The following is a 23,068-nucleotide window of genomic DNA, read 5'->3' on the forward strand; positions in this document are numbered from 1 at the left end:
CAGCCTCATGTAAAACACACACACACACACACACACACACACACACACACACACGCACACTCTTCTCTCTCATATGTAATAAACATAAAATAAAGGTTAAAAAAAGAAATCAAAGAAAGGTCTTAACTCTAAGGTTTATGATAGATAAGTAGGATAAAGATTAGATACTTTATAATAAATCATCAAATATCCAACTACAAGAATTCAGGAGAGAAATAACTTATTATTTCAAAGAAATAACAGAGTCTAGCAGTTCATTTCCAACAACATCAAGGGAAGCCAAACAGCAGTGAAATGAAAATGCCAAGATGCCAGCCTAGAGTCTGATGCCCACTGAAGATATTTTCTGAGAATGCCTATGAGATAAACATGTTTCCAGACAAACAGGAAATGACAAGCAGATAACTGGCACACATCTACTAGAGACAACTCTACAAGACAGTGAGCCTAGACTAGGAAGGAGCAGCGGCAAAGGGAAGGAAACAACACAAACACTCACCGTGCAAACACAAGTGGGCAAACACTGACAGGATGAAAATTGTAGGGCAGCCAGGGAGGTGACAATCTTAGGAGCTGGGCAGGGGTAGATAGCATAATGGTTATGCAAAGAGACTCTCATGCCTGAGGCTCTGAAGTCCCAGGTTTAATCCCATGCAAGACCATAAACCAGAGCTGAGCAGTGCTCTGGTTAAAAAAAAAAAGAAAGAAAAATCAAATCTTAGGAACTGCATGTGCAGGGTCCTGAGCTCAGTCCTAGTACCACACATGCCAGAGTGATGTTCTGGCTTTCCCTATTAAGTAAATAAGATTTGGGGGGTAGGGGGGAAAGTCCATTTTCTTTCTATTGCACTTAATATATGGCTTCCCCACCCCCCAAGCCCCAATCTCCCTTCAATCTCAGTCACATTGTGGGAGTGAAAGTTCCTATCAACTTTTTTTTTTTTTAAATGAAAGGAAAATGCTCTATGATCTAAGAAGTGAGTACGAAAAAAATCAAACACTGATAAATTCAGAATACAAACTGTATTATTAAGGAAGATCATCAAATAAAGAGAAAGTGAAAGTAAAAGTTGCAAGCTAGTAATAAAATTAGTAAAATATACCTAGCCAGGGGCTGGGTGGTGTTGCACCTGGTTAAGCATACATAGAGAGGCATCATGCACTTGACTTAGACTTACACGGCTAGTTTCAATGCAAAGAAAATAAGGCCGTGGCAAATTGCAAATGGTCTGGCTAAATGTTGAAGGACTGCACTAGCACACAGATACCAACAGAGGCGTTTCGGCTTATTAATTTATGTATTTGCTGTTTCTTTATTTATTTATTTTCCCTTTTGTTGCCTTTGTCTTCTATTGTAGTTATTATTGCTCTTGTTATTTATGTCGTTGTTAGATAGGACAGAGAGAAATGGAGAGAGGAGGGGAAGACAGAGAGGGTGAGAGAAAGATAGACACCTGCAGACCTGCTTCACCACCTGTGAAGCGACTCCCCTGCAGGTGGGGAGCTGGGGGCTCGAACCCGGGTCCTTGCGCTTTGTGCCACGTGCACTTAACCGGCTGCGCTACCGCCCGACTCCCGTATTTGCTGTTTTTAACTAGAGCACTGCTCAGCTCTGGTTTATGGTTCTGGTATAGGGATTTGAGTTTAGGACCTTAGAACCGCAAGTGCGAGAGTCTGTTTTTGTAACCATTATACTATCTCCCCCACTCAGGAGGGATGTTTTTAGTGCTCCCGGTGCTCAAGAAATCTCAGCCCAAACACTGGCTAGACCTCCAGCGAACACTGGGGAAGGGAAGGATTTGATTTCCAGAGTTATCAGTTAACAATACTAAAATGCTCAGTGTCCTATAAGAAATCACAAACCATACAAAACCCCAGGAAAGCATAACCCGTGCAGAGGCAAAGGGTAATCAACAGAGACTATTCCTGAGGACATCTGGACATTGGAACTACTAACTAAAGACTTCAATCAATCATAATGTGCTCAAATAATGACGGAGATCCATAGACAAAGAAGAAGGTGGGAAAATGCCTATGGAAAGCACGCCGATGTCAAAAAAGAAACAAGATAGGAAAAGCGTAACAACTGAAATTTACAAATCGGCTAGACTGACTTCACAACAAACACATTTGAGGAGGGAGAACAAAGTAGCAGTTATTCAAATTAATGAGTCTGGGAGTCGGGTGGTAGCACAGTGGGTTAAGCGGACGTGGCACAAAGTGCAAGGACCCCGTTTTTTGTTGTTGTTGTTTTTTTAATTCATTTTTTAGTAAGTGAGAAACAGAGAAACCAGAGCAACATTTAACTCTGGCTGATGGTGGTGCCAGGGACTGAACCTGGAGCTCAGAACCTCAGGCATGGCAGCCATTTGCATAACCATTATGCTATCTCCTCAGCCCTCCAGCACCAAGAATTCTGTATTTAGCAAAAATGACGTTTCAAGATGGAGAAATTTGAATTCATAGATAAAAACTAAGAAAAAAGTGCTACTAAGAAAGATTTAGTCCTCTAGGAAATACTAAAATGAGTCCTCTAGGCTGCAATGAAAACATGATAAACAGTAACTTAAAGCCATGTGGAGAAATAAATAAGGCAATTCGATGGTAAGCAGAAGCCAGTGGGGTCACGTGATGAAGCACTGGTGGAGTGTGCACTACAGCACGTATGAAGATGTAGTCATGGCCTTGGACTCCACCTGCAGGGTGGAAACTTCACAAGCAGAGAAGCAGTGCTACAGTGTCTCTCCTTCTCTCTGTCTCTCTCTCTCTCCCTCACACACACATACAACCTTTATCAAAACAGGAAAACACACACACACACCAGTTGTTAATGTGATTTTTGTTTTAATTCCTTTTTTCTATGAGTTAAAAGGTAAGTGAAATTATTATAAATCTGTATTAATAGGCATGCAATATATAAAGACACAGTCTGTGACAAAGAATTCAAAGAGGGAGTTGGGTGGCAGCACAGTGGGTTAAGTGCATGTGGCACAAAGAGCAAGGACCAGCGTAAGGATCCTGGTGCAAGCCCCTAGCTCCCCACCTGCAGGGGGGGTCACTTGATAGGCGGTGAAGCAGGTCTGCAGGTGTCTGTCTTTCTCTCCCCCTGTCATCCTCTCCTCTCTCCATTTCTCTCTGTCCTATCCAACATCAATAACAACAATAAAAAACAAGAAGGGCAACAAAAGGGAAAACAAATAAATAGATATAAAAAATAGAAAGAGAAATTAAAGTGGAAGCAAATAGAAAGACACCCATGTTCAGTGGGTTGGTAGATTCAATACTGTCAGTGTATCAATACTAAACAACGTATATTACAGATTCAATGTAAGTACTATTGAAGTCTTCATGGGACTGCACCAAGATATAAGGACAGACAGACAGACACACACACACACACACACACACACACACACACACACACACACAAGTCACATGGAATTTCAAGGAACCTCCAATAATCAAGTTGAAAACAACAAAATTAGAAGTCTTATACCTCATAGTTTCAAAACTTACTGCAAAGCTGCAGAAAAAAAAAATGTGGTATTGGAAAAGGACAGAGACCAATGGAATACGATACAAAGCCCAGAAACACCCCTTCACACGGGGGGGGGGGGGGGGGAGGGGTTGAGGGTGGTGGTCAGCTGACCTTCAATCAGGGTACCAAGATCATTCAATAAGGAAAGGACAGTCTTTTCGACACATTCTGCTGGGAAGACTGGACAGTCACATATGGAAGAATGAATGAACTGAGATAGTGACCCACAAGCTAGGCCAGGGCTCCAGGGATGGGGGGTGAGTCTGCCACTATGAGCAAGGGGACACAGTGTTCCTTCTCACTGGGATCCCAGTGAGGGAGGAGGGACAAGTTGAGTCCTGCTCCTCTGGTGGAACCTTCTGGTCTGTGAGCCCAACACTGTGCCACCTCCCACCTCCCCTTTTTTTTTTAATCAGAGCACTGCTCAGCTCTGGTTTATGGTGGTGTGGGGGATTGAACCTGGGACTTTGGAGCCTCAGGCATGAGAGTCTCTTTGCATAACCATTATGCTATATGCATGAAATGGATGCACAGATATAGTAGTTAAAATGTTAGAATCAAACAGGAACAAAGGTGCATGGCTTTGGTGAATTTGGTAACAATTTCCCAACTATGACACTGAAAAAACAAAGGCAGCAAGGAGGGGGGGAGTCCAGATAAATTGGATTTCATGAAAATTAAAAACTTCCAGGAATCAAAAGATACTATCAACAGAATACAAAGCCAACTCACAAAATGGGAGAACATATTTTCACACCAAATCTCTGATAAGGGATATCAGAATATAGGAAGAACTCCCCAGTGCCCACCTGCAGGGGGAAAGCTTTGCAAGTGGTGAAGCAGTGTTGCAGGTGTCTCTCTGTCTCTCCCTCTCTATCACCCCTTTCCCTCTCAATTTCTGGCGGTCTCTATCACGTAAATAAAATAAAGATAATAAAAAAATTTTTTTAAAAAAGAAAGAAAGAATTCAAACTCAGCAACATAGGGCTTTCTGACAGCTCACCCCGTCAGCCACATGTCTTGTAATGTGAACGGCCTGAGTTCTAGCCTTGGCTCCACACCAGAGTGTCACAGCACTTAAGGGGTACTTTTTCTCCCCTGATCTTTTTTAATTCTCTGTCTCTATGTATGTGTGAAATAAAAAAGAATTAAAGACCAGCCCAGTACTGGTGAAATCACATATGGGCAAAACCTCAGCTCTGTAGACAAAAAGAAAAAAAAAAAAGTGGTCTGGGAGGTGGCACAGTGGATAAAGCATTAACTATCAAGAATGAGGTCCTGAGTTCAATCCCTGGCAGCACATGTACCAGTGTGATGTCTGGTTCTTTCTCTCATTCTTCCTGTCTTTCTCATTAATAAATAAAATCTGGAAAAAAATTAAAATGGGCATTTTGCAGCCAGGGAAATAGCTCAGTGGATAGAACACAGGACCTGCACAGCTAAAGCCACTGGTCCTGGTTCAGTCCCAGATGCTGTATGTGCCAGTGGGGCTTCTCTTTCCTAGGAAACTCTCTTTCCACTTCATGACTCAGACGATAAATTATCAGAACTTACATTTGAGCAAAAATGGTTAAAAATGAGTCAAAGACTTGGACTGTTGGGGCCTAAAAGGCAGCTCACTGATCAGGGTGTGTGTCTTGCTGTGCCTGGAGCCCAGGTCTGAACATCCGAGCCACATGGCAAGTGTGATGGAGGAAGTGCTAATACTGTGTGTGGTGTCTTTTCTTCTCTCTGTCTTGCTTTATGCTCTACCTGACCGAACGAAAGAACAGCCAGGAAGAGTGAAATTGCATGCACGGGGACCTCCAATTGGCAGTAGACAAATAATAAAGAGAGATGAATTGTTACTTCCACAAAGCAGGTACACAAGTGACCAAGAAGCACATGAGAAGAAGTTCAGCATCTCTGGCCATGGGCCACTCGGCCACTTCACTTCTCCTCCCCTTCAGCTGCTAGCTGTGGGGCTCTAGGTGAGGGCACTTACAGGCCACGCCTCGTTGGGGGCAGGGGGCCGCCCTGCTGGGGTCTCCATGTCATGCAGCTTCTGCGTCTGCTTCAGCTGGTTGAGAGACGGCTTCAGCTGCGTGGCCCCCGCTGTCCTGCTCGCCCACTCGTCCACCAGTTTGTGCAGGTCATCCGTGAAGGTGCCCTTCTTGTTGTTGCTATTGTTCACCTGGGCCTGGACGTGCAGGGCGGGCTGAGGGCCTGGCTCAGGGCCAGGGACCAGGCTGCTGGTGGAGGACCCTAGGGAGGACACACAGGCCAGGGTTGGTGACACCACAGGACAGGGACACAGCCAGCACAGCATTCTCACAATGGCCTCATCTAGTCAGGCAACACCTTGCTTCAGGAGATGGTCTGCGTTTGGGGCCCATGGTAGAGCGTTTCTCTAAGCATGGGATGGGTAGCCTTGACCTGTCTCCCCTGTCAGGTCAGAGGCCAGGGCCCTGCCAGCAGCAGCGGCCGCCTCAGTACTGCTCTGTGTCCACGCTGCTTAGGTCACTAGGCCCCTAGTGGGGGGCTGGGGAAGTCCCTGAGGCAGTGGAATGCAGACTAGGGTGGGTCTTAGACTTCTGCACCACCAGCTATGTAACACAAGGACTTGAGAGAAGGGACAACACTGTGGGCACAGTACCTGGCACACAGCAGGTATTACTAGCAGCCGTACTAGTAACTGTGTTGTACTAGCAGCGGGAGGTGCTGGCTTGTCAGTGTCATTCCCACTGTTAATGGCTTGGTGCTTCAGAAGTTAAGACACTGGGAACTGTGTCTCTCCTCAGCTGAACACTGGGGTGAGGTCACAGCATCCAGAGCTTTCTGCTTTGGGCCCTGCGAGTTCATGTACCTGTTGGGGCTGCGGCCTGTTGCTGGATGCAGGGAGGCTGGATGACGGCAGAAAGCCTGGCCTCCTCACAGAGACCTTTTTTTTTTTTTACATTTAATGACTAAGATGGGGCTTGAAAACAGGTCTTCACTGTGTCCCCTTCCTCTGTCCTCCGCCCCCAAATATAATTTCTGGTTGGTAGTTTTGAGACAGCCAATTTATAATTGTCTGCATGAAAAGATAACTCTGTGACCATCTCTTCAAACAAGCCATTGTAGAATGTAGTCTAACTTAATGGCAGCCACGGGAAAGCACAGATGCAAACAGTTAGACAGTAGTGATGGGATCTTACATACACGGAGCTACTTCTACATGACCGTTTCAGCCAGGAAAAATAAAGGGGGGTTGGGGTGGGGAGGGGCAAGGAAGAGGGCACGAGATGAGAAAGCATGGGTGGCCCGAGTAGGTGGAGACCTGTTTGGTCTGGCATCTCTCCTCTGGGGCCTTGTCTCTAGCAACTCAAGGAAATGCTCTTTCCTACCATTTTGGAAAAGGAGCCAATTTGTGACGGTAACGCGTGGACCTCTGGAGAAGAAAGTCTGCCAGATGGGGGCTGGCGAGAAGGCACTAACTCTAGGGAGCCAGGGAGGCCAAGGGGTGCTGACCCTCTAGGCCAGGTGAGGGAAGATGGCTGCAGAGGGTGGGATTAGGGCAGGCCCACTCCCGGCCGATGCTCCTAGGCCCCCAACCCGAGGAAGCCCTGAAGCGCACTAGCACGATAAAGCCCATGCGATGGAGAGTGGACAAGGCATTAAAAAACCCAATAATTACGACTGCTGTGGTCTTTGCCTAGACAGAGACGTTTCAAGGCAGACCCTGCAAGGGAAGAAGAAACGACACAAGACCACAGGGTTAGGCAGGACAGCACACACGGGGGACAAGCCACCACACTCTAAGCAAAGGTCATCAGTGTGTGAGGAGGACAAGGCCTGCAGTTCAGAGAGAAGGGGCAGCGCCCTGGCTAACGGGGCATCCACCCGAGTCAGTGTGCAGGTTCACACCAGCTTCGCCAGGGGTGGAGGTGCAGGGCCAAGCCCCCAAGCTCCAGCTGGAAGTGTGTGTGGGTCTCTAGAAGCATACTCAAAAAGAAAAGTGAAAAAGAAAGAGGATGCAAAAATTAAAAAAAAAAAAAAAAAGAGCAAAGCATTTGGCCTGGTTTTTAAACCAAGGCTCCTCTGAGAGCCCCACTGGTTGAGGCCAGGACACTTGCTGATGTCGGCCACCGGGGTCCTCAATGGAGCCAGCCACCAAGCCCAGGGAGGTTTTCCAGGTGCAAAAAGATACATTGTTTTGTGGGTTAGAGGCCAATCCTGGATCCCAGACCAAGCCTGTTGCGGTGGGTGTCCAGTAGGACTCTTCCTACCAATGGGATCCTATCTAAGGAGAGAACTCAGGGCCCACCCCAATTCTTTGTAAAGCGCTGTGTTGTCTCAGATGTGTCCACAGAGCAGGAACAAGGCCTGCATGAGGAGCCTCCCAGCCTCCTGCTATCAAACCACCACAAAGAGCTACTGATGCCTGAGGCCCCAGTGGCTTCTGGGCTAAGACAGCCAGGGGGTGTGTCCACTTCAGTTCTAGCACAACCTGGCCAAGCTAACTAGGAGGGACAGCTACACCTCGCCTACCCTGCAATCTTCTAGACAGCTGGGAAGGCAAAGGAGAGAAGGTGAGAATGGCCCAGATGTCCCCAAGGTCACTTAGCAAGGCTGCACCAGCAGGGAGGGTCTGCCTGCACCCTGGCCCATTGGCCCTCAGCAAGAACAGTCGTCTGTACACCCATGCTCCCCAGCCACCTGCTGCCAATCGGTGCCATCGCCAGCACTCTCCTTCAGGAGAAGCCCAAGGTCCAGGGGCTCAGAGAGCCTGGCCTCGCCACACAGTCATCAGAACAGGCTCTGCCTCCTGCTCTGGGTTGGGGAGTAGCTCTGAGGGGAAGAGCTACCTGATGCAGCTTCCAGACTCTGCTAACAGAGGCAGGAGTGCGAGAAGCTGACCATCCTGCCGGGGCCCCACGGCCTGATGGCAGCAGATACTTTAAAAGGTCCTCAAGTGCACACAGAACGAGTAGGCTAGGAGTTGCCTGCTCAGAGCCACCAGGGGGAGCCTACGCCTGCCATGAGAGCGGCCAGGCTGCCATACCCTTGCCAGATTCAGCCCCAGGTCTCTGGAGCACAGACAGCTTCCAGTCCCCAGGGTAGACTTTTAAACACACACCAGCCAGATGCGGGTCCCTCCTTCTGCGTGCAGGGCCACAGACAGCAGTGACTCACACATACCTGACACCCTCGGCGCCCGGATTGAGACCTGGCCTTGAAGGTGAGCACACGTGGTATATGATGGCCAGGTCTCGACCCAGGCCCAGCTCATCTGCTCCACACTGGGGTACACACCGTGCCTGCCCCCCAACCTCAGTTCTTGCCCATACACACCAGGACACAACATAGCAACACGAGAGTTCTGGGGACACATACAAGGTCCCCACAGGACCTACAGGAGACTGAATGCAGAGGAGAAACATGTGGAACTCAACAGGGTTCACCAAGGGCTCCAGAAGATCAACAAGGTATCCCCTTGGCACTCCCAGGAGACCCACATGGATGCCACCCAAAGCCTGCAGGAAGCAGGATGGTTTAACCAGCCAGAGAGTGGAGGCCTCCCCACAGGACTTCCTTACTCAGGGCCCTATGGCGAGTCAGCCTGAAGGTCCCACAGGCACTGTCATGTGGCAGGTGAGGGGTGGGGAACAACATGGCTTCCCCCAGCTTTGGGGAAACCTGCTTTTCTTCCCAGGCCATGAAGAGGTTGCAGGAGGAGCCGTGTCCCACCCATGTGAAGTGGAGCCTTCTCAGGAGAGACAGACTGCTCTCCCTCCCTCACAGCACCCAGACTCGTGGTGGGTGTTCTGGCATGGGAGGAAATGGGCACAAAAGGGTCTCTCTACACTGAGCAACAACTTCTCTCTCAAGTAAAGACTAATGCCCAAATGTGTCCATGAAGCATGAACTCAGGGGGCAGAATGAGTGTTGGCTCCTCCCTGGGGTGACTTAATTCTAAGCCTCAACAGCAAGCTGCACGGAGACCTGCCCCACAGACAGCCTGCAGTGGGAGAGGCTGGCACTTCCTTCCTAAGTAACTGTCTTCTCTCACAGTGGACTCTCTGGAGAGGAACCAGAAGGAGTCAGTGTGACGGTAAGGGCCAGGGGCTACACAGCGGCCTTCACAAGAGGTGGGGGGTGGGCGACAGAGTAAAGTCTGCCCCAGTATGGATGCTGGGTCTGTGGCAGGCGGCGAGAGAGAAAGAGCTGAGCCCACGGCTCTGGGTGCACAGAAGCCACAGGGAGTCAGCTCCTGCTTGTGGGGAGGGAGAGGCAAGGACATCAGTCGGAGTACATGGCCACTGGCCTTCTAGTCTCTGACTCCTGCATCCACAGTCCCCAAGCTTCTCCAGACCCGCCACAGCTGTAGGAGGGTCCTATAGATAACACTCCTCTACCAAGGGTGGCCCCCTCCCAGCCCCAAGAGGGCCCTGTAAGATAGCAGCAGCAGTCTGACCATGCCCTCACCTCCACCTCTGCCAAGGAGTCCAGCCCCCTGACCTCCCCAAGGCTACACTCTCCCCACATTCTGCACCAAGTCTGGCCACCTCCCCACACTGGGGGGGGGGGGGAGGGGGGGGAGAACCTCCTGACCTCCTGCAGCTGCCACACCCACACAACACCCCTCCTGTCCGCCATACCTCAGTCTACCTGGCCCCTTCCCTGAGCTTCACTTTCTTTCTATGCTTCAAAACACGCCATGCACGTTTTGTTTGGTCAGAACCTCCCAGGTGTGCTCAGTTCAAGGCAGCAAACGGCAGACTTTGCTGGGGGTTTGAGCTCTAGCTCAGGCTAGATCCCTCCTTCCCTCAAGTCCTGTAGCCTACACTCTGAGGCCCCACTCAGCCTGGCCCTCCCACTTCCCTGTGCTCAGGAGGCCACGCCAAGCCTTCAGCTCGCCCCTCCCCCTCCCAATTCCCTGGTGCTCCATGAGTGCTGCTCGGCTCCTCTTAGCTGTCAAAGCAACCTGGTCACCCAGGAACCAGCAGACGGCAGCTCCAACAAAGGCCCCGGAGGACTGGGTGATACTGTAGCACAGGGGACAGGGCGTCCTGGCACATCCCATGCCTCCAGAGCAGCAGGGGAGTTCTGCTGAACCCACTCTTTTTTTTTTTTTTTTTTTATCAGATCACTGCTGACCTCTGGCTCATGGTGGTGCAGGGGATTGAACCTGGAACTTCAAAGCCTCAGGCACGACTCTCTTCGCATAACCTTTATGCTATCTGCCCCCCCACCCACTGAACCCCTAAGCTTTCCTAGTCTACTCTGCACCAGTGCAAACAAGGATACCAGGCATTTCGGGCCTCGACCTAGACTCCCTCTCCCCACCCATAAGCTCTGCTCTGCTGTTCCTCTCTCAGCAACAGGGTCAGAAGTGAAATCCCAGCCCTCCCTCCCTGCTGTGCCTCACAATTCTTTTCATCTGAGAACAGTAATTCATAGTAAAACAAAAACCTATAAGAGCCAGAACCACAGGGGTCGAAGGCTAATGTGGCAATGACCTCAGAGGCATGTGTACTACAATCACACCCGTGTTTTACCTCCAGGGTTCTAGGCAAGCCTTCAGGGGGCTCAAACTGCACCCTGGGCTGGGCTGGTGGCTCTCCTGAGTGACACAGATGCCTGTCTGATTCAGAGGTGCCTGGAGAGCACCCTGCACACCAAGGACTTCCTGGGTGCATGCAAGCAGTGAGAGCCATAGGGAGTCAGAGGGCTGGCTCCCCCCGCCCCCGACACTGACCAGAGGCCCTGACGACACCCACGCTACACTAGGCACCCTGCCAGTAGACAGGAGGCTGCCAGGCTGCCTCTGAGCTGCCCCTGCCAAGAAGGCTAACACAGGTCCTCTGATGGCAATGGAGCCTGAGCTATGATGGACACGACTATGGACATGGCCTCCAGGTCCCGACAAGCACAATGTATCTTTTTTGTACCAGCAAAAAGCCACGTGCCTCAAACCAGCATATCTGATCCAATTGGCAAAAAAAAAAAAAAGTTAATTATTTTGGTTGTAAAAAACTCAAACAAAAAATAAAAGCAGTGACAGAAGCCAGAACATCCTGCAGTTTTGGATGTATCTGCCAATTGCCCTAAGAGATAAAAAAAAAAAAAAAAAAATGATACCGGATGGCCCCCATCAGGTGTGCCGTTCTTAGACATGCGTCCCTGTGGGTTAGGAGAGCGCACCAGGAGGTCTGAGCACAGCTGGAACGAGGCTTTGGTTTAGAGCTTGGGGGGGGGGGCTGCATGATCAGCTTCATCTCGGGAGACCCGTGAGATGAAGAGGAATCCACCAAGTAAAGTGCTCCAGCCAGAGAGGGGACGGGGTGCATTTGGCCCGAGGGCAGCCCGAGTGGGAATTTGGGAATGATGCCTTCTGAGGACCCTGCCTCCCAGCAGACATGGGGCAAGCAACCTAACTGGAGCAGTTCTCTCGGCATTTCCACATGCAGGGGCTGGGGGGTGGGCGTGACAGTACTAAATGTCGTGATACGGTCCTTGTTACAGAAGTGACACCCTCCAATGACCTTCTGCAACTGTGCTGGCTCGCTACATGCATGTCTTCAGAGTCCAGACATGTGTGAAACACACCATGCGTCTAGAGAAGCCAGGGTGGTCTCTCTCTCTCTTTTTTTTTGTTGTTGTTGTCGCTGGAACGGGGGACAGCAGACTTGGTATTTGCCACAGTTGCAACAGAAATAAAACCACGTCCAACATTAAAAAAAAAAAAAAAAAAAAGAAGAAAAAAAGAAAGGAAAAAAAATGTAACAAAAGGAATGCAGAGAGCCTGGATGGCGTGGGGTGGGGGCAATGTGCCCAAGGCCGGGAGGGCAGTGGCTGTGTGCATGCTGGTGCCGGGCACAGCGGAGAGCATGCACTGGCACTCTGTGGGGCCAAGAGGTGGGCATGGATGGGAGTCTGCTTTCAGTATTAAGTGGGTGGTCCAATGGGGGTGGGGGAGTCTCCTACACAATGTATGAAAATAATGAAGACAGGGGGGCAGGGAGAAACCAAGGGCCAGGAGGTGATAAAATACAAAAGAACAAATACAGACAGATGGACACAGACACGGGTCCACTGAGGAATCGAGCGCGAGGTTTGCTACTAGACTTATAGGCCACTCTCTCAGACGTTGGGTGGTAAAGCGTCCAGCCTGCAAATGAATATAGAGGGAAGAGAAAGAGACAGGCATCAAGTACAGGTCTCTGGGGGGGGTTCATCCTACACACCACCAGCCACATCAGCCTCGTCACTTAACAGCCACGGCTCCATCTAGCCCAGCCCGGAGAACCAAAGCCACCGACCACAGGATGGAAAGGAGGCAATGTAGGAGTGGAAGAGAAGCAGACCCCAGGAGAGCGTGCGGGGTGGGGATGGGGGGCCTCGAGCAGTCGCCACGACTTCTCTGTGCAGAGGTGGGGGGCGTGGGGACACCTCACCGCGCGGCCGCCGCGTCCACGGCAGCGGTGATGAGCGCTTCGTCCTCAAGACCAGCTCCCAGCCCAAGAGCTGAGCCCTCGTGCCCAGCCGACCCTCCTGACAGAAGGACACAGGGGGCGCAGGTGTGGGGGCAGGGCAGGGCAGGGCAGGGCGGCCAGTGCCTGGGGGCCGGTGCAGAGCTCACGTACACACCGTGGCTGGCGTCCCGGTGTCCTGGCGCCTTCCCCAGGACAGCTCTAGCAAAGCATCACCTCCCTGGGAGCCGCTTACAGCAAAACCGGGTGGCAGTGGGGCACTCCGCTCTCTTCTCTCAAGGCTACAGCTACTCCTCCTCGTTCTTTAGGAAGCTGCTCGGCAGCCTGGGCCGCAGCTGCACCCCCTCTACACCACACAGGCCCGACGCACTACACCATGCCCGGAGACGGCAAACTGGAATCACCTTGGCCGTGCGCTCCGCCTCCATCATTGGCTAAGCCGGAGCAGATGTCCGAAGACAGGGAGGCCCGGACGGAGCAAGGCTGCCGGGTCTGAACTGCCTTCCCACTGGGGTCTGAAGCCGGGGCGGCCGCTGTGCCAGCTGCCGCGGGCCCTGCACTGGCTTTGGCAGGGTCCTTAGCAGGAGGGCCTTTGCTGCAGTCTGACAAGTGACCTGGGTGGGGAGAAGGGGGACAGGCAGGATGAGGCGCGTGGGCAGACTGGCAGCACGGCGAGGCATCCTCCCTGCTCTTTGCTAGGTGACCTTGGGGAAGCAGAGGCACTGTGCACCTGTGGCCAGTCTCACCCCTTTGGGGTGTGAGGTGATTAGAGGATACAACCATGGACTCCATCCCTCCCCACTCCTGTGCAGGGGTGAGCAAACAGAGTCAGAGGGCCACAGTCCACCTGGAGACATTCCTGGGCTCAGCGTGAGCCTGCGGGCCTTCCCTATGTAATTAGTCTGTGCTTCGTGCTGCGAGTGGGCATGGGGGTTCCTGGAGTTCTTGCAATTCCTGGCAGTCTACTTCGCAGGTAGCCCACAACGGTGAGAGGGAGGGCTGCTGGCCCTGGGGAGCCTTGGCTCAATGGTCTCGACCTGAGCGGAGGGGCTCCGGGTCAGTGTGCACACGCAGGGCAGCTTATTTTTCACGCATGATGGACAGGGTCAGAATGGCCACAGAGGGCCTCACAGGGGTCCCTGCATGCAAGGAGGTGGGTTGGAGCAAACTAGGCTGTTATGGCTTACTGATGGGGAGGGAGGAGTCGTCTCCTCTTCCCCCGTTTCCTGCAAAGACACCTGTTCAACCTCACCAGAAGCAAGTGACAAGCAGGTAAGAAATGGGGCCAGAGAAAGCAGCCCCACACCAGGAGCACCCTGCAGGGAAGAACAAATGGGGAGCACCATGACAGGATGGGTCCTCACTCCTATCCTGGGAAGCCAAGGCCTTGCCCTCCTGACTGGGTACCCTGGTTGGGACTGAGTGCTGGCAGTCCCACTGCACACAGGGCCCTGGCCCAGAAACCCCATGGTGGTTTCCCTGCTCCAGTGAAAGGGGCTCAAGCATTTCCTCAGGTCTGGGGTACACATGGGCACTGAGCTGCCCGCCCCCTCCCCACCTGCCCCAGCCCGCCTCTCAGTCAGACAGCAGGGTACCCCGACCTGTGCTGGAGGCCACGGCCTTGAGCTGCTGCACCAGGGGATTCAGAAGCTTCCCAGCCTTCAGTTTGCTCCTGCTGGTCCTCCGGCGGCGGCCAGCGGGGGGAGCCGTGTGGAAGAGGCCCACATTGGGGGGTAGCGGCTTGCCCAGGCGGTGGTACAGGGCCTCGATCTCCTGCTTCTGTTGGCTCTGCAGTTCTGAGATCTCCTTCAGGTGCCTGCAGGGGACAGAGGTTTCTCCTGAAGCTCCAACCATTGAGGACAGGAGTGGGGCAGACCAGGTGGTGAGGAGAGGGACGGGCCGCCCACTGGTTAGCCCGGGCACAGAGGAGACTCTAGGGGGCATTTAGGCATCATTTCATATACATTTTAGCCAGGTCAGTGTCCCTGAGGTCCCCTGACAGCTGACACCCACAATACAGACTGCAGGAAGGAGAGGCACACTTTCAGGTGCCTGAGCTCTGACCACGGCTGTTTTACAATTCATGAGGCAGTGGGCACCAGTGATGTTAAATGCATCGGTGCTGACACAAGTGAATGAGAAACACAGTCAGTACTCAGTACTGGGGATTGGGGGGGTGGTGCCGCTCCAGTATCAGGCAAGCAAGTGGACTTCTTTCTTTGTGGCTAGAGAAAGAGCATTTCACATGGGCGGGGCCGTGAAGGGGGACTTGGTGCCTGCACAGCAGCTCCTAGACATGCATAATTCACCAGGAGCCTGACACACTGGCCCTTCCTAACCAGGAGGGTCCCAGCCCAGACTGAACCCTAAAAACAATGTCTCCCACCTTCTCCTCCCCCAGTGCCCAGAGCAGAAGTTGACAGGTCCCTAGGTAGGAAGCCATTGTTTAGATGCAGATAAAATTCAGACAAAGGCTGGCTCTAGGCCACACTAAAGGGCTGGTGCCTCCCTGCTGTGCCCCTTGGGGATATGCTGGCTGAGCTCCTGACTAGCTTCCTTGTTCCCCAGCTCCTGCAACTGGTAGGTCCACTGCCATCCCTCATCTGTGGGGGGCCATCCACCCAGGCCAGGGAGCTACAGCCCCCAGCCCTATCCCAGACCCAACTCCTCTTTCATGCACATCTATAAAACAGGTGTGTTGGGGGGGGGGGGCGGGCAGTGGTGTACGTGGTTAAGCTCACACAGTAGTAAACACAAAGAACCACACAAGGAACCAGATTCAAGCCCCCAGCTCCCCACCTGCGGTGTGTGGGGGGGGGAGGGTTGCTTCACAAGCTGCGAAGCAGGTCTGCAGGTGTCTCTCTCTCTCCCTATCTCTCCCTCCCCTCTCAATTTCTCTCTGTCCTAGCAAATAAAGTGGAAAAAATGGCCTCCAAGAGCAGTGGATTCGTAGTGCCAGCACTAAGCTCCAGTGATAACCCTGGAGGCAAATTAAATTAAAAAGGTGTGTTTTCATAACTGGAAATGAAGCAGGAAGTTCTGATTTTACCTCTTGTATCTTCAGGATCTGCTAGATTTGTTTGGTTGGCTTGCAGAAAAGTCATGACACATTTTTTGCACAGAAAAACGTGATTCCCCACCCCCCCCCCAATAACCCAGTAGAAAAACTACTCTCTTCAACTACTAATAAAGAAATAAAAGAAGTCTGAGTGGCTGTGCCCCCCAAATGTTGGGGAGATGGCAGACTGGAAATGGATGCTGTAACAGTCGGCCTTTTCACAGGGTGTGAACTTCCCATGCGGAAGGTTAAGGGAGTGCTGCTGGGTTAGCTTTGGGAAGTGTTATTCTGAAGGATTTGGGGTTCCCCCATTTTGAGGCTCCTGATCCTGAATCCACCCCATGACTTCTGCCCTGCCTGCCCGAGGGGCTCCTGGCGGCTTCAAGGGTTAGGACTGGGGCTCCCACACCAGGCTGCAGAAGAGCTGGCTCTCTCCCATTGGACAGCACCGCAGTCCACAGTGTCGTACCCTTCCCCCAGGGTGCCCTGCTCTCTCAGCCAGAGAGCCTGCGCTTATTATTTTGATTTTCCTATTTCTCAGGCTCCCCAAATGCCTTCCCAGATACGTGCTTCTCAGTTGTCCTTTTCCCCAAACCCTCAGCTGTTCGCCTCTTGCCCCCTACCCCTCAGGCCCTCCACACCCTTCCCCTCCCCCCCCACCTCTAGGCTCCACTCTAGGTCTCACACCTCATCTCCAGGCGATGCCTCTTCACCTCTTGACCTCAGACCATCCTTGGTTCCACCGCCTTTATTTCTGGCTTCCACCTCCATTTCTGGGGTCCTTCAAGTCTAAATCCTCCACCCTCTATCTCAGGCCACGCCCCACGGTCACCTGGAGCTGGGCCTAAGGCCCGCCTCCCCTCTCCCCTGGTTGCAGGTCCTGCCCAGGCCACATCTCCCCAACTTCTGATCTCACATCCAGACACTCTTCGCTCTCCACAGATTCCCTCACAGCAGTGAGGTAGCTGGGGACAGTGATGCCCCTTGTTCCTGCTGGTGCCTTGGACAATCCATCCTCAGGAACCCTAGAAATCCCACTCTACCTCTCAGTCACCCTCATGATCCTCCTACTGGGGTCCAGCACCACCAAGTTGGCAGGCCTCTCTGCACACAGCTCAGCCCACGCTCCTTCGCTGTGCTACAACACCAGAAGGAGAAGCTGAGGTAATACAAGTGGTACACAGGCCCCAGAGAGGGTGGAGGGGGGCAGGGTGGGCGCCAACATGGAGCCTGCATTCCTAGTCTAAGCCAGGTGCCCTGATCACAGCCCCTCCTCCACAGCCAGCCACCTCTCCATACTGCAGTCACTATGCTTGGACCCTCCTGCCCTGCGAGGACTTCAGGGTGCAGCTAGCTATGGTCTCCCCAACTGTACCTGTCAGGAGAGAGTGTGAGGAAGGCCTGGGAATGGAGAGATGTCCAGCTGAGGGTCACAGGAGGAGGAGGCACCACCCCCAGGGGCCAGGAGCCAAGCTGACCAACCACACAGGAACACCATGTGACCTGGACTTCACCCCTACCTGCCCCCTAACACCCCAGGACCTACTTCTCTCTCAGATTTTGCAGCTCCTTCCTGATGTCGGCATCCTCGATCTCTGAGTCATTGTCGCTGCTGATGTAGGAGGACTGGGAGTGGAAGGAGGTGACGCTGATAGTGGGGATCTTCACTGCTGCCCTGCTAGGCGTCTCTAGGCCCGGTGAGACAGTCAACGAGGACCTGTGCAGGAAAGCCGTGGCCTTCTTCACCAAGTCACCGGCCACACCAGTGCTGCCAGGCAGGGAGTTCTGCTTCTGTGCGGGCGGCCTCCGGTGTGGATGCTCGTCCCCTGAGTCACTGGACACGGGCTCCCCCACGCCCACCTCAATAGAGGAGGCTGTCTGCGCCCTCCTCACAGCCAGCTGCATGTCTGGGCTGCGAGGGACCTCATCCAGGTAGACGTCAGGTGGGGCTGAGTAGCGCAGGTTGTGGGGGGAGGCCAGTGTCCACTCATCTTGGGTGCGAACCACAGAAAACCGGCCCATGGTTTTGGCTGGTGAGCTGCCGTCCTGTTGTCCTGGCTGTTTCCAAGGGGGCCCCGAAGTCAGAGTGCCGTGCATCTGGGGTTGGCTAGCCTGGCCACCCTCAGCCAACGTTCCCGGGCTGCTGCTCTGTGTGGGCTCAGCTGAGGTTTCCCTGGGGCCCCCGTCAATCTGGTCTGTGGGCTCCAGACGAGCAGGAGAAGCAGAGGCAGAAACAGGGGCATCCTTGGAAACAAGCAGAAATGAGGAGATTCCACCCAGAATTCCACCCGCGGACGGCCCCAATGACCAGCTAAGTGTCTCATGAGAGCAAACCCCTCACCTGAGCAGCGCTAGGCACTACGGGAGAATCTGAGGCCACACATCCTCCATCGGAGCCCAGAGAGTTGCTGGAAGATGTCTCTGCTGTTAGAACATCAAAGCTGTTATTTTTGAGGTGGAAGGGAACAGAGGAAGACTGGCTGGGCCAAGGGAGGGAGGCGGGGGGTGGTGACCCAAGAGGCTGTCTGAGCTGACTCACAGCACTAGGACACCACAAGTAAACCGATGTCCTCCCTGTCCCCTGTCCCCTGCCCTCGGGGAGGAAGGAAACACCATTCAACTGGTGCAGCACCTGACTCCTTCCCTCAGGTGCAGACAAACCCTCCTCATCTGTCTCACCTGATGGCCCCACGATTCTCAACTGTCATCTCTGCCAGGCCACCTGTCACCTGATGTTAGAACTTGTCTCCCTGATACCTCTCAGCTGAAAAAGCCATGTGTCCCTGAGCTGAATCCAAATGCTAGAGGCTCCCCAGGAAGCTGTAAATTCTGTCCTGCATCTACAGGGCAGGAGCTGACAGAGCTTCAGCAGGGCTGTGCGGGGTTCCTGGGTAGGCCCATCTTGGACATGTCCCTCCTGTGATCAGTGCCAGTGGCCCCCTCCTCAAGGGCCAGCGATGGGCATCATCTTTTTTCATGCCTCCAGGGACAGAGGGTTCACTACCAGCCAGATCCCTGCAAAAGCTTTTTTTAACCCCCAGGGTTATCTCTGGGGCTTTGTGCACATACAATTCCTTTGCTCTATGCAGGTTTTTTTTTTTTTTTTTTAAGATAGAGGGTAAGAGACAAAAAGGGAAAGAGGGAGAGAGGGGGAGAAGGAAAGAGAAAAGGGAGGGGAGGGGAGGAAGGAACGGAGCACACTATTCCACTACTTGTGAAGTATCCCCCTGTACAGACGCTTCCATGTGGCGGCCAGGAATCTGAATTCAGGTCCACATGCACGGTTCAGTGGTGAGTTGCCTCTTGGCCTCCTCCCTCAGGCAGCTCTGGGTCCTTGTGCACTGCAGTGTGTGTGCATAACTAGATGTGCCACCGCCTGCCCCCCTCAATCCTACTCTTTGTCCGAAATAACCATGAAACTCCAGTAACCCACAGTCACTCACTGTGAACACACCCTGTGCGAGTATTCGGCTGGCAACAGCAGGGTAGAGGTGGGGGGACAGGCCTGACCAAGTCCTGAAACCAGCCAATGGCTCTCACTCACTTCTGGGACTATGCACATGTGGCCTCAGCTGGGCGGGACTCGGGTGGATCTAAGACATTGTGCCGCTGGCTGCTGTCATGTCTGGAACCCACCCAGGTGCTCCAGGAATGGCAAAGGCAGAGACACAGAATATTTTCTGCAAGGAGGAGCTCAGGTGTTAGGTTGGTGACCTGGGGTTCCTTACCTGTTAGTGGCAAAGAGGATGTGGTCTGCTCCAACGCAGACGCCCTCCCAGGAGCCACGTCTGACTCCTCTGCCTGGAGAAAGCATCAGAAAGGGAGACGCAGGGAGTCAGGTGGTAGCGCAGTGGGTTGTGCAGGAGGCACAAAGCACAAGGACGGGCGTAAGGATACTGGTTCGAGCCCCTGGCTCCCCACCTGCGGGGGAGTCGCTTCACAAGCGGTGAGGCAGGTCTGTAGGTGTCTGTCTTTTTCTCCCCCTCTCTGTCTTCCCCTCCTCTTTCCATTTCTCTCTGTCCTATCCAACAACGATGACATCAATAACAACATCAACAATAACTACAACAATAAAAAACAATAAGGGCAAGAAAAGGGGATAAATAAATAAATATAAAAAAAAGAAAAAAAATTTAAAAAAAAGAAAGAAAAGAAAGGGAGATGCTGTGGGACTGACTCCCCTGCTGCCTCTGAAGCTCACCCACAGAACTTCCTGTCCCGTCTGAAAACCGGGTGGCATCCAGGCAGGGCAGGCTGGGCACGGGCAGTGGTCTCTGAGCAGGCTGCTCAGCTGTGACTCAGGGGATTCTGCATAAGCCCTGCCCCATCCTGCCCTTCCCAGGGGCTAGCACTGCTGAACAAGGCTGGGACTCACCTCTGGTGGGGGCTGCAGGGCCAGGTCCCCCCCGGAGACTTCAGTGCGAACCTGGTCCCCTCTCAGGGGCTCTGTGGTGAGGTCTCGGTCGCTGGCCTCCACAGGGGTGCCAGCAGAGGCTGAGGAGGTGGGCACATGCTCCTGGTACAGCAGAGTCCTCAGCTTCTCATCCAGACTCTTGATGGTGTTGTCAACGAAGCCCACCCTGGGGGGTGGTCCTTCCCCATCAGACTCCAAGGTTGAGGGTGGCTGTGGGGGGGCCGTGGGCCCCAGTGGGGGGCTAGGGAACTGGGGGGTGGTCAGGCTGACGGCTCCCACGGCATAAGGGGCTGAGGGCTGAGGTTGGCCTAGGCTGGGCTGAGAGGTCCCGCAAGGAGCACTGGGTACTGGGGCCATAGCTGGTGGGGGTTCTCCCTGGGCACTGGCTTCTCTGGCTGAGGTGGGCTCCTTCAGGCCAGGGGAGTGGCTGGGGGCTTCTGGAGGCAGAACACAAGACTCTCTGCCACTGACTGTGGGCCTCGTGGCAAGCTGGGTGTCATGAGTCTCTCCTGACGGGACGGTCTCTCTCTCACCAGCTGGTGCCTGCAGCATCCCAGGACTGCCTGCCTGCACAGCAGCCCCTAGTGCTGGCTGTGGCTTGAGGCCAGCAGCCGGTGCACCCAAGTCCTGAGGCAGAGTTGTCATGGGAGGGGAGGCTGGTACCAAAGAGGTTGGTGTGCTGCCAGGGGCCTCCCCAGGGCCTGCTTGGCAGGGAGGCTGCGGAGGTGCCAGGGAGCCATGTTGCTCCTGCAGAGACAGCTGGTCTTTGCTGGGTGCTGGATCTGGAGGAAACAGGAAGTGTGTCTGTGCCAGCCCTCACAGGCCGCATCCACCCGGCGCTCTGTCAGCTAAAATGTTTTCTACACCCAGCCGTAGCCACACATGCAGCTTACTTACTTCTGCCTTTTGACACAGCCACCAACTTCACATAGGTGGCCCTGCTGCTAGTGTCCTGACCCCTGTCCCCCACCACTTAGGCTCTAGCAGAGTCACGTTCACTAGACAAGGTAGTCGGATAGTCTTTTTGGTCTTGCTTTTAGCACGGAGCCATCAGGGCAAGCCTGTCACCTGTCTAACTCTCTGGCCCACCTACCAGGTGAGCTCACTAAACACTGACCTGGCTGCACAGAGAGTGGGGGATGAACTTAAGGGATTAAGGCCCTAAGTAGAAAGGCAAGTGCACTTCCTCTCACTGGACTGTCCAGGAACCAGCTGACAGGCTCTGGGAAGGCCAGCCTGCAGAACCACCATCCAGCCAGGGTGTGAACAGGGACCATGAGGAGGAAGGTGGGCAAGCAGTGGAGCACAGCTCAACAGAGTTCTCTCAGCATCGGCCTGAGGGTTCCATCTGCATCGTGTGCTCACAGGGCTGGGAACCTCGTTTGGATTGAGTTCTTGTCTCCCTCCCTTCTTTCTTTTTTCTATTTCTATTAGATAGGACAGGTAGAAGTTGAGAGGGGAGAGGAATAGAGAGGCAGAGATAACACAATGGTTATGCAAAGAGACCCTTATGCCTGAGGCTTCAAAGTCCCAGGTTCAATACCCTGAACCACCATAAGCCAGAGATGAGCTGTGCTCTGATAAAAAAAGGAAAAGAGAAAGGGAGACACCTGCAAACCTGCCTCACCACTTGGGAAGCGTCACCCCCAAACCACCTGCCGCAGGCCCATGGCTCCTCGTGTGTGCTTAGCTGGGTATGCCGCTACCAGGCCCCACGAGTCCTTTTCTGAAAAGTAAAACCTACAAAACAACCGTATTCTCTTAAACAAATTTATAAAGGCGGGGGGGGGGTGGGGGTGGGGGTTCAGCCATTGGAGGATGCGTGTCACCATGTTCAAAGACCCGGGTTCAAGTCCATGGTTCCCACCTGCAAGGGGGAAGCTTCATAAGTGATAGAGCAGTGCTGGAGGTATCTCTCCTTCTCAGTCTCTCTCTCTCTCTCTCTCTCTCTCTTTTTTATCAAAAAGAGGAAAGGAAAAAAATAGACATCAAAACAAAAGGTGGGGAAGGCCACTGGGAAGAGTGACGTCACGGAGGCACCAAGTCTCAGCGGTAACAATGGTGGCAAAAAAGAAAACCTAAAAAGTGCAAATAGGATCCGGGAGATTGATTACCTGGAAGGGTGTGTGCCTTAGCACAGCGGCGCCCTGGGTTCAGACACAAGCACCACGTGGGAGTGCCTCAGCATTAGGGAAGGTGCCATGGGTGGTAGAGTACTGCTGCTGTCTCTCTGTCTCTCTCTCCACTCTACCCCCTACCCACCCCCAAACTTGGAAAGAAAAAAAAAGAATGAAATAGTTGGTTTGGAGGTGGCAGAGACCCAGCATTTCATTTAAAAAAAATATTTATTTATTCCCTTTTGTTGCTCTTGTTGTTTTATTGTTGTAGTTATTATTGTTGTTATTGATGTCGTCATTGTTGGATAGGACAGAGAGAAATGGAGAGAGGCAGGAAAGACAGAGGGGGAGAGAAAGACAGACACCTGCAGACCTGCTTCACCGATTATGACTCCCCCAGCATTTCATTTTAAAAGAAAGTATAATGGGTCAGGCGGTAGTGCAGCGGGTTAAGCACAGGTGGTGCAAAGCGCAAAGACCGCCATT

At 53.0% G+C, this 23,068-nt stretch overlaps 1 protein-coding gene across 7 annotated transcripts in view; it reads right to left on the minus strand.

Moving 5' to 3' along the window:
- Nucleotides 1-23,068, minus strand: part of WNK2 (WNK lysine deficient protein kinase 2) — a 99,554-nt gene that overhangs the window by 5,153 nt on the left and 71,333 nt on the right. For 3 of the 7 annotated variants that reach the window (XM_060200564.1, XM_060200563.1, XM_060200557.1), the window contains 9 exons: nucleotides 20,427-21,247; nucleotides 19,780-19,852; nucleotides 18,393-18,475; nucleotides 17,598-18,295; nucleotides 14,595-14,809; nucleotides 13,398-13,607; nucleotides 12,573-12,671; nucleotides 7,194-7,238; nucleotides 5,523-5,782 (listed from right to left, as the gene is read on the minus strand). In XM_060200564.1, the coding sequence (XP_060056547.1) occupies nucleotides 5,523-5,782; nucleotides 7,194-7,238; nucleotides 12,573-12,671; nucleotides 13,398-13,607; nucleotides 14,595-14,809; nucleotides 17,598-18,295; nucleotides 18,393-18,475; nucleotides 19,780-19,852; nucleotides 20,427-21,247 (2,504 nt within the window). The remainder of the gene's footprint in view (nucleotides 1-5,522; nucleotides 5,783-7,193; nucleotides 7,239-12,572; nucleotides 12,672-13,397; nucleotides 13,608-14,594; nucleotides 14,810-17,597; nucleotides 18,296-18,392; nucleotides 18,476-19,779; nucleotides 19,853-20,426; nucleotides 21,248-23,068) is intronic. The other 4 variants (XM_060200559.1, XM_060200561.1, XM_060200560.1 and 1 more) reach the window with 4 other exon arrangements.

The sequence above is a fragment of the Erinaceus europaeus genome, chromosome 10 (assembly GCF_950295315.1).
Source record: "Erinaceus europaeus chromosome 10, mEriEur2.1, whole genome shotgun sequence".
Lineage (NCBI taxonomy): Eukaryota > Metazoa > Chordata > Mammalia > Eulipotyphla > Erinaceidae > Erinaceus > Erinaceus europaeus.